The following is an 11,465-nucleotide window of genomic DNA, read 5'->3' on the forward strand; positions in this document are numbered from 1 at the left end:
TTTCTCCTCATCTCAGTCCTAAATGGCTGACCTCTTATTCTGTGACTGTGACCCCGTGTTCTAGATTCCCCAGCCAGGGGAAACATTTTCCCAGCATTAACCCTGTCAACCCCCTTAAGAATTTTAAATGTTTCAATTAGATCACCTCTCATTCTTCTAAACTCTAATGAATATAGGCCTAGTCTACTCAATCTCTCTTCATAGGGCAATCCCCTCATCCCAGGAACCAGTCTAGCGCTTCGCTACACTCCCTCTAAGGCAAGTATGTCTTTCCTTAGGTAAGGAGACCAGAACTGTACACAGTACTCCAGGTGTGGCCTCACCAATGCCCTGTATAATTGTAGTAAGACTTCTTTACTCTTATGCTCTAATCCCTTTGTAACAAAAGCTAACACACCATTTGCTTTCCTAATTGCTTGCTGTACCTGCATGTTAACTTTCTGTGATTCATGTAAAAGGACACCCAGGTCCCTCTGAGTGCAAACATTTCCCAGTCTCTCACCATTCAAAAAATATTCTGCTTCTTTGTTTTTCCTACCAAAGTGGATAACTTCACACTTCCCCACATTGTATTCCATTTGTCATGTTCTTGCCCACTTAGTCAACCTGTCTACATCACTCTGCAGCCTCTTTGCGTCCTCCTCACAGCTTACTTTCCCACCTCCTCACAGCTTACTTTCCCACCTAACTTTGTATCATCAGCAAACTTGGATACGTTACACTCAGTCCCTTCATCTAAGTCATTAATTGTAAATAGCTGAGGCCCAAGCACTGATCCTTGCGGTACCCCACTAGTTACAGCCTGCCAACCTGAAAAGTCCTGTTTATTCCTACCCTCTGTTTTCTGTCCATTAGCCAATCCTCAATCCATGCTAATATATTACCCCCAATGCCATGAGTCCTAATTTTGTGTAATAACCTCTTGTGTGGCACCTTATCGAATGCTTTTTGAAAATCCAAATACACTACATCCACTGGTTCCCCCTTATCCATCCTACTAGTTACATCTACAAAAAATTCGAACAGATTTGTCAAACACGATTTCCCTTTCATAAAACCATGTTGACTCTGCCTAATCATATTATGATTTTCTAAGTGCCTTGTTACCACGTCCCTAATAATAGATTCTAGCATTTTGCCTACTACTGATGTCAGGCTAACTGGCCTATAGTTCCCCGTTTTTTCTCTTCTTCCTTTCTTAAATAGCAGGGTTATGTTTGCTACCTTCCAATCCTTAGAGACTGTTCTAGAATCTAGGGAATTCTGGAAGAGTAATACCAGTACATCCACTATTTCTGCAGCTACCTTTTTTAAAACCCTAGGATGCAGGTCATCAGGTCCAGGGGATTTGTCACCACTTAGTCCCATTAATTTCTCCAGTACTATGTCTTTACTTATACTGATTTCATTCTCTCTAGACACTTGGTTCCCCGTTATTTCTGGAATGGTTTTTGTGTCTTCTACCGTGAAGACACATACAAAGTATTTGTTTAATGTCCATGCCATTTCCTTATTGCGCATTATAATTTCTCCTGTCTCAGCCTCTAATGGGCCCATGTTTACTTTCACTAATCTCTTCCTAGTTACATACCTATTGAAACATTTACAATCTGTTTTTATGTCTCTTGCTAATTTACTCTCATATTCTTTTTTCTCTTCCCTTATCAATTTCTTGGTCCTCCTTTGCTGAATTCTAAAATCCTCCCAATCCTCAGGCTTACTGCTCTTTTTGGCATCTCTTCCTTTGATCTAATACTATCTTTAACTTCTCTTGTTAGCCACAGTTGGACCACTTTTCCTGTGGGGTTTTTGCGCCTTAAAGGAATGTATATTTGTTGTAAATTATGTATTCATTCTTTAAATGCTAGCCATTGCTTGTCTACCGTTATACCTTTTAATGTAGTTTCCCAATCTACCTTAGCCAACTCGCCCCTCATACCTACGTAGTATGCTTTGTTTAGATTGAAGACCCTAGTTTTGGATTTAACTAAATCACTTTGAAACTCAATATAAAATTCTATCATGTTATGGTCTCTCTCTAACACATTAATAAGTAAAGTCGTCTTATTGTTGAACATTAACTTTTGAAGAAAAGGAGGGATGTGAGGATAAATTCAGCAATCCCGCACTCCCAGCAGAGAGCCAGACTCGAAGAGAGCGCTGGTCAGTGAAACGCTGCTACAGTACTATGTTGCAGCACTGCCTTCAAGAGAGGTTCTCCACTGAGAGTTTGGGTCACTACATTTATCCTGTAGTGTTTAAACCTATTATCATGTGTAGGGTTGTTAGCCCTCCAGGAATTGAAGATTATTGTCCAGGCCACCGCTGCGAGCAAGCCTGGATAAAAATCATAGGGGTATTAAAAAAAATTGTGTGTTTTTTTTCATTTTCTTTGAACACTTCTGTTTATTAATGATAAAAATTTTGGAGATGAGAAAAAGGCTGTTTGACAGACAGTCAAGAATCATTCACTTGGGTAATGAAGAGTCCTTTTGCTTTCCAATTGGCATGGGAAGAAGGTGCTCCGTGAGGATGGATGTGTTGGGCGACCTATGATGGGAGCGTGGGGACGGGGCAGTTGGAAGCAGGAATATATCCAACTAGAGTTGGCAGCCCTTATCCTGTATCCAGCACATTGCTGAAGGTGCTGCTGTCATGGATTTGGTAAAGTCATGGCTCAGAGGTGGAGGATCACCAAGTTACAACATGGCTGGTGAAGGAGTGATATGAACATGAATAAAGACAGTAATACAAAAGCAAAATACTGTGAATCCTGGAAATCTGAAATAAAAACAGAAAATGCTGGGAATACTCAGCAGGTCAGACAGCAGCTGTGGAGAGAGAAACAGAGCTAACGTTTCAGGTCGATGATGTTCTGACGAAGGGTCATCGACCTGAAACGTTAACTCTGTTTCTCTCTTTCTCCACAGATGCTGCCTGACCTGCTGAGTATTTCCAGTATTTTCTGTTTTTATTATGAATAAAGACAGAGCAATCTTGTGAAAAGGGGTGATGAATCTGTTCTGCACCAACCCAGTTCCACACACATAACAGCATCCAACTTAACAAGGGTGATTCTGTGATCCAGTACTCCAGCAGAGTGTGGTGCAGTCAGTGAGCGAGGCTAGGAGAATCAAGGCTACAATGCTGTAGCACTTTTTCTGCCTCGCACTTGCTGAGAGTGTGACTCCCTGGGAACACCCCTAATGTTCAGTCATAAAATACGATGCGATTATCTTGTAAAACGTGTCGGTGCTATTACAATTACAGAGTATTTCAAAGCATTTACAGCACAGAAAACAGGTCAACTGGTCCATGCCGTCGTTTTATGCTCCACACGAGCCTCCTCCACCCCTCTTCATCTAACCCCTGCAACATATCCTCCATTCCTTCCTCCCTTGTGCTTATCTAGTTTCCCCTTAAATGCATCTATACTATTCGCCTGAACTACTCTTTGTGGGAGCGAGTTCCACATTCTCACCACTCTCTGGGTAAAGAAGATTCTCCTGAAATCCTTATTGGATTTATTAGTGACTATCTTATATTTATGGTCCCTAGTTCTGGCCTCCCCCACAAGTGGAAACATCTTCTCTACGTCTACCCGATCAAACCCTTTCATAATCTTAAAGACCTTTATCAGGTCACCTATCTGACTTCTCTTTTCTAGAGGAAAGAGCCCTAGCCGTTTCAAACTTTCCTGATAGGTATAACCTCTCCGTTCTGGTATTATTCTAGCAAATCTTTTTCTGCACCTTGGCCAGTGCCTCTATATCCTTTTTATAATATGGAGATCAGAACTGTTCACAGTACTCCCAAGCGTGGTTTAACCAAGGTTCTATACAAGTGTAACGTAATTCTCTGCTTTTCAATTCTATCCCTCTAGAAATGAACCTCAGTTTGCTTTTTTTTTCATGGCCCTATTAACCTGGGTCGCTACTTTTAGTGATCTGTATATCTGCACCCTGAGATCCCTCTGCCGAGGAATGTGTGGCTTCCTTCATCTTCTTACCAAAATGTACGACCTTGCACTTATCTATATTGATAACAGGGTTTTTGTGGTTATTGTATTAATCTCTCAGTAGAATAAGGTTAATCTTCAAATAAATCATAGTAAAAAAAAAAGAGCACCAACTCCAGTGTTAGGTTTGCAGATGGTTTTATGTTTAGACAGCTTACGAGTGGCATAAATGTTGAACAAATGTGAGAACAGCGTATATATTTCTGTATATTTACAGGCACTTCCAAATTGTACAAAAAAGCATCGGAATGCTGAACTATACAACTGTGGACGAGTCATGGTCACCACAAGATTGTGAACGAACAGAGGTAATAAACTCACGAGAAGGAAAATGGACTTTGTCGCCTGCATCACATCCAAGTATCGGGTGCGGACAGCTGCGAAAAAGTCTGCGGAGATAGAATCTAAATTTTTGACCCAAAAATGCATAAATGACTGGGTTCAAACAGCAGTGTACAAATGTGATGGATTCAGTTACTTGCTGGGCGATGAACAGCCTTGTGCCGATCCCACAGCCACTTAACTTGCCCAGTTCTTTCAAGGACTGCAGGAACAGCACTATATTGTGCGGCGTCCAAAATACAAAAAACACAATCACGACCGTGAATATAACTTTCAGAGCCCTATGTTTCTTATAGCCTTTGTTTTTAAGCAAGGTCAGAAGTATGCTTGTATAGCAGAAAACCATTATAGCCAAAGGAACAAAAAAACCCAACACATTGGCTTTGAAAAGGGTAAAAAGTTTCCAGTTTGAAATGTTTTCAGGTGGAAAGAAAGTGTGACAAACACTTCTTCCTTCAACCGTGGCAACTTTGTTGTAAATCAGGGTGGGGAGTGAACTTACAATAGCTACACCCCACATGACCGCACTTGAAATAACCCCGTATCGGACAGTCCTCGCCTTGTTAGAATGCACAGCATAAACAATCGCGAGGTAGCGGTCTACACTTATCAGGATTATGAACATTATGCCACCAAAGTAGCCAAGCAGATAAGCAGCATCAATGATTTTACACATGGCATTGCCCCAGATCCATTCGTTTGCAGCAAACTGTGCCCAGAAAGGCAGTGACACCACAAAAAGCAAATCAGATATTGTTAAATTGAGAAGGTAAATGTCTGTCATACTCTTTAGCCGTTTGTATTTTAGGAGCACCCATAGCACAAGGGCGTTCCCTGGGAGGCCAAACACAAACACAAGTGAGTAAAGTACTGGCAGGTAACTTCCACTGAACTGTTTTGCAGATTCTGTGTCACATGGAGAAAACTTATAGTCGTAACTGTAGTAGTCATTTTCCGTGCTGTACGACTCCGTATTCCTCGTGTAATTCATCTTTCAGTTAACTAGAAATAAACAGACACCAGTCAGTGATGGTCATCACTGCGTTAGCTCTCAGTTGGATTACGGTGCTATGTTGCCATTAGTTGCAAACTTCAATTAGTCCAGCTAGTAACCGTGTTAAACAATAAGGTAAGGGATGCATCCCGCACATTCTAGTCATAAAGGCCTGTGCACAGAAGTGGGAGAATTATTTCCCCGGATTCATTATATTAATAATGTGCATTAATTCATCATTTATTTTAAAGTACTTAAAAAAAAAAAAAAAAATTGGAAAAAAATACTTGCAAATAACACTTACCTTTCTCACAGACAGGTAATTTGCTGTTCTCTCAGTATCCAGACAAATTATTGTTGCCCCAGTAACAAGTATTGGAGTCGTTCACTAGAAGGATGATACAGCTTCAACGTGTGAATGAGGAAATGCAACATTTCCTGTCTGTTGACTGCGAATCAGGGCTCTGATTTTAACCAATCTTCATAAGCACTCAGCTAACTAATGAGTCACAAGTTAGACACAGATTGAGTAAGGCTACTTCACCTATCTGTTCAAAATGAAAACTGACAGCCCTGTTACATCAACCTACTAACCATGGCTTTTACCTGCCCTTGCTGGGTGGCCGTTCCAAAAGTTGATCATTCTTTGCATAAAGAACCCCTCCCACAGGCAGAGGGTGATGGTCCAAGGTTGTTTTTGTGACTGGAAGCCTGTGTCCAGTGGTGTACCGCAGGGATCGGTGCTGGGTCCTTTGCTGTTTGTAGTGTACATTAATGATTTAGATATGAATGTAGGAGGTATGATCAGTAAGTTCGCAGATGACACGAAAATTGGTGGAGTGGTAAATAGCGAGGAGGGAAGCCTCAGGCTACAGGACGATATAGATGGGTTGGTCAGATGGGCAGAACAGTGGCAAATGGAATTTAACCCTGAAAAGTGTGAGGTGATGCATTTTGGGAGGACTAACAAGGCAAGGGAATACACAATGAATGGTAGGACCCTAGGAAGGACAGAGAATCAGAGGGACCTTGGTGTGCGTGTACATAGATCCCTGAAGGCAGTAGGACAGGTAGATAAGGTGGTTAAAAAGGCATATGGGATACTTGCCTTCATTAGCCGAGGCATAGAATATAAAAGCAGGGAGGTTATGATGGAGCTGTACAAAATGCTAGTTAGGCCACAGCTGGAATACTGTGTGCAGTTCTGGTCACCACACTATAGGAAAGATGTCATTGCATTGGAGAGGGTGCAGAGGAGACTCACCAGGATGTTACCTGGGCTGGAGCACTTCAGCTATGAAGAGAGACTTAGAGCAGAGAAGGCTGAGGGGGAACCTGATTGAGGTGTACAAAATTATGAGGGGCATAGATAGGTTAGATAGAAAGGAACTTTTCCCCTTAGTAGAAGGGTCAATAACCAGGGGGCATAGTTTCAAGATAAGGGGCAGGAGGTTTAGAGGGGATTTGAGGAAAAACGTTTTCACCCAGAGGATGGTTGGAATCTGGAACTCGATGGTTGGAATCTGGAACTCACTGCCTGAAAGGGTGGTAGAGGCAGGAACCCTCACAACATTCAAGAAGCATTTAGATGAGCACTTGAAACGCCATAGCATACAAGGCTATGGACCAAGTGCTGGAAAATGGGATTAGAATAGACAGGGCTTGATGGCTGGCGTGGATATGATGGGCCAAAGGGCCTCTTTCTTTGCTGTATGACTCTATGACACATATCTGTCCTAATCTGACATTCCCAGTTTGGACCTCTGTCTTGCCTTAACCTGAGGTCAAGCTACAAATTTATATACTTACCAGCCGTCCACTTGTTACAATAACACTTTCACCCTCCCCCCCAGGGGTACAATTTCTATGGAATTCTCTCGATGGCCCGCCGTAACTTTGGCGGAAACCCTGGAGAAATAGCATAAACCGTCATTTCTCTGGGGTTTACGCCAAATTCACAGCAGTCGAGGGAGCCCTCCCTCCGTGACTATTCCAGATGCCAGTGCCAGCTTCCCTGTGCTTGTTGATGAAAATTAGCCCAAAACTGCCTCACCAAGCACCATGGTTCAGTTCTTCTGAATGAATGGCTGGAATTTCCTCAGGGGTTCTCCCAGTCGGCCACGTATCTTCAGCAGAGCACCAGCAGAAGCATCGTTTCGTCTCTGGCGATCTTCCGCTGAAGTTATGCTGTCGATCGGGAGAATCCCCTGAGGAAATTCCCAGGGAAAAGAGACTCTGTGTGAACTGTGGACCCTGCACTCGCTTCTGAAGTACATCACGTCCAGCTCTTCTCCAATCCGAGCAACATCCATTAACCCTGAAGCTTTTCCTGTCTGCCAACCAACTTTCTATTCATACTGCTATATTTCCTCTTACAACAAGCATTTTGTGAGATCCCTCACTGAATACGTTCTTGAAGTTCATATAGGGTGCATCTAATGCAGTGCCAGTATCCGCGTGATCACTTCTTCCAAAAAAAAATGCTATTAAATGTTGTCAAACACAGCTTGTTTTTAAGCAACCTGAACTGACAGACCTTGAGTCTGAAGTGATAGCAAGAAGAAAAAGTATAAGTGAACCCCTACCTTATTGGGCTAGCCGTCAAGCTTTCCCTCGCTGACCTCCTCAATTGCCTCTGCCCCAAATATTTGCTCCTTACAGCAGGCAAGGCTTGCAGGTTGACTGCTCTGCCACAACAACAGGTTCTTTGTTGATGTTTATGTGCAGCCTTCTCCTTTGCAAAGAGAAGAAAGAGACCCTTTGGGTAACAGGTGGAGTGGCCTAATGAGCAGCCAACATTGCACCTGGTATGAAACAACAACAACAACAACTTGTATTTATATAGCGCCTTTACCGTAGTAAAACGTCCCAAGGCGCTGCACAGGAGTATTATAAGACAAAAAATTTGACACCGAGCCACATAAGGAGAAATTAGGGCAGGTGACCAAAAGCTTGGTCAAAGAGGTAGGTTTTAAGGAGTGTCTTAAAGGAGGAGAGAGAGGTAGCGAGGCAGACAGGTTTAGGGAGGGAATTCCAGAGAATTCCAGAAAGGAGCGTGCAAGGAATTATAGGACCACTGTTAGTTCTTCTGAAGATGCACTAGAGTTCTGTGAGTGAAAGGAAGCCTATCCTTTTGGCAGCCACCAAGTTGCAGGTGAAGCTTCAGAGATACTACTTAGGACATTTAAGACTTTAGAGGTGAGGCCAGTAGTTTGCAGGCAGCATTGCAGGTATGAATATAAGAATTAGGAGCAGGAGTCGGCCATACGGCCCCTCGAGCTTGCTCCGCCATTCAATAAGATCATGGCTGATCTTTGACCTCAACTCCACTTTCCCGCCCGATCTCCAGATCCCTTGATTCCCCTAGAGTCCAAAAATCTGTCTATCTCAGTCTTGAATGTACTCAAAGACTCAGCATTCACAGCCCTCTGGGGCAGAGAATTCCAAAGATTCACAACCCTCAGAGTGAAGAAATTCATCCTCATCTCAGTCTTAAATGGCCGACCCCTTATCCTGAGACTATGCCCTCTAGTTCTAGACTCTCCAGCCAGAGGAAACAACCTCTCAGCATCTACCCTGTCAATCCCCCCTAGAATCTTATATGTTTCAATGAGATCACCTCCCATTCTTCTAAACTCCAGAGTATAAGCCCAATCTACTCAATCTCTCCTCATAGGACAACCCTCTCATCCCAGGATTCAATCTAGTAATATGGCTACTGTGCTTTTTTTGTTCAAAACAAAATAGTCATCAGTCACTATTAAATGCATTTATTATTAAATATATATGTATGTCAATGATGACTTAAAGACTAAAAGTATGTACCTTTATCACCCTGGCTCTAGGGACAGCAGCATACTGTGGGCTGAGTGCTTGGTGCATCAATGCTACAGGCATCCCCTTGCTTTGAGTGGTTGCTGCCTTGGCACTCTTCCTCAATCTGGTGAACTTCTTTCTCATTTGCTTCCATGAGTGAGGCACTGAGCAGATAGAATTCATAGGGTTGGCCACCTCCTGCCTTGTTTCCTATTCACTGGCTCTTTCAGGGATTTCACTTATGGTGCTATAAAGGCTCCTTGTACCAAGGCAATAGCATATTTAAACAGGAAGGGATCAACATGCAGGTTGTATATAACGATCAGAAATACATCGTGCAGGTGGATAATAGTCATTGTAGTAGCTGCCGCTAGGCATTATTTCTGTGCCAGTCTACAGTCCCATCATTATTTCAAGGCAGTTCTGTCCTAGATAGATGGATCTTGGGTGACCAGAGTTAACTTCTCAAGCAGTGATGGCACTCATGTGGAATCCAAGAACAGCCACAGAAAGAAATATATAGGGGGAGACTTTCGGTTTGGGCGCTGAACAGGCACAATATTGGCGATGTGCCCGTAGCTCCCACTCAACACAGCAGTCGGGAGTTTGGGCCACATTAACATGGTGGCGGCGAGCTGCCAGGGCCAAATAGGCGCCCTTCTGGATCTCGCTGGTTTCCCACCCTGGAAACTGTCTGGCTGAAGAATTCAGACGGCCGTCAGGTAAGGCCTGTCGGGGGGTGGGCAGTGGATGCTAGATGTGGGCCATGAGACTGGCTAGCAGCGAGCTGGTAGATTATTGTGGGGCCCAGAGGAGCACTTCGGTGGTCCGTTTAAGGATCGCCTGCTAGGCCTCTTGACCCCTCGAGAAATAAAAGTTGCACGCGCTCTGAATGCTGCACCCATTTCTCTTTGGAAGTTGCAATCGGGATCCCATAATAGGCGTAGGACCCTGATTTAAATAACTGAAGAGTCTCCCACTCTGGTTGGGAATGCTGGCCGCCCATTTAAAGGCCTGCCTGAAAGTTGATTCAGGCAGGTAAATGGGCGCACAAGGTCCCCACCAGACTTTCAGTTGCCGGTTGCCCATTTTCAGGTGAGAAAGTCTCCCCCATAATAAGATACTTGGCTTTCTCCAAGATGCCCTCCAAGTCACACACCATTCTGATTTGGAAATATATTGCCAATCCTTCATCGTCGCTGGGTCAAAATCCTGGAACTCCCTCCCTAACAGCACTGTGGGAGTACCTTCACCACACGGACTGCAGCGGTTCAAGAAGGCGGCTCACCACCACCTTCTCGAGGGCAACTAGGGATGGGCAATAAATGCTGGCCTTGCCAAAGACGCCCACATCCCATGAACTAATATTTAAAAAAACAAGGGTACAAATTGAGTGTACAATAGGACTGCTGCAACAAGGATTCTGCCGTATGGGGATAACGGCGGTTGTAGAGGTAAGCTTAGATCTCTTAAATGTCAAGTTGGACAAGTTTCCTGAAGAGAAACACATCAATGATTGCAACTGTTGGGACAGTATGTAGGTGTTTGGATGGAGCAATGAGGGTGGATTTTCCTCACCATCGCCCTGATTAATGCCCAGTCCTCAGGTGGTGAAGTTCAGGAAAAAGTGCAGTGACTGAGATTACTGGGTCTCTGTCCCTTTAATGTTGTCCTGGGATTACGACAGCTCTCCAGGAGGGTGATCAAAGGTACTAACTGCAGGCCAGATGGAACAATGTAACTAAGGTGCGAGGGGGCATTCGTGACCCTCTGCCTCATTTCCCAGTTGCTTGCTAGCTGGGCATTCCAGGCCAGGGTATCCAAAGAACCTGGTGCTGTGGCCTGTGCCCTAGCTTCCAACGACTGGAGGATCTTGCGGTAGACTGAAGAAATCAAATAAGACCATTTAAAAAAAAAATCTGGACGCACCCTCCCTCCCCCCCAGGGTGCAGAAGAAAGAATCGGATTCCATTGGCTGCTCGTCTTCAAAAGCCAGAATGTCCGAATGTCAGAAAGCCTGCGTTGTGTCTTGTTTTCTTTCCCCAGCCAGGCCCTGCCGGGGTGGGAACCTACATCCGCGTGCACAGAGAATCCTGGCAATCCTGGGGCAAGATAGAATTAGTGCTGCTGCTGTACAGGGGGGAATTTTTCGGGAGGTCGGCAGGCACGTTTGGTGGCGAGTCGGGTGGGAAAAAAAAAAAAATTTTGACACTGGGTAGGGAACCCGCTGTCAAGCTGCCTCCACGCTAATCTCCCAGATGCCGGGTCTGTCATCGCTGAACAGACCCGACACCA

General features: G+C 44.1%; 1 protein-coding gene across 1 annotated transcript; it reads right to left on the reverse strand.

Annotated features, from left to right (window-relative positions):
* Nucleotides 1-4,139: 4,139 nt before the first annotated feature.
* LOC147117827 (C-C chemokine receptor type 4-like) lies at nt 4,140-5,986 on the reverse strand. The gene is made up of 2 exons (XM_085987152.1): nt 5,659-5,986; nt 4,140-5,362 (listed from the first exon to the last, which is right to left on the reverse strand). The coding sequence occupies exon 2, from the start codon at nt 5,349-5,351 to the stop codon at nt 4,275-4,277; it is 1,077 nt and encodes a 358-aa protein (XP_085843278.1). The 5' UTR covers nt 5,352-5,362; nt 5,659-5,986; the 3' UTR covers nt 4,140-4,274.
* Nucleotides 5,987-11,465: the final 5,479 nt, after the last annotated feature.

Source organism: Somniosus microcephalus, chromosome 5 (assembly GCF_052327205.1).
Source record: "Somniosus microcephalus isolate GS21.2 chromosome 5, FLI_Smic_1.0, whole genome shotgun sequence".
In the NCBI taxonomy this organism is placed as follows: Eukaryota; Metazoa; Chordata; class Chondrichthyes; order Squaliformes; family Somniosidae; genus Somniosus; species Somniosus microcephalus.

Excerpts from the sequence above, each read along its gene's own strand:
- LOC147117827 (XM_085987152.1), bottom strand. The coding sequence starts at position 5,351 with ATGAATTACACGAGGAATACGGAGTCGTACAGCACGGAAAATGACTAC.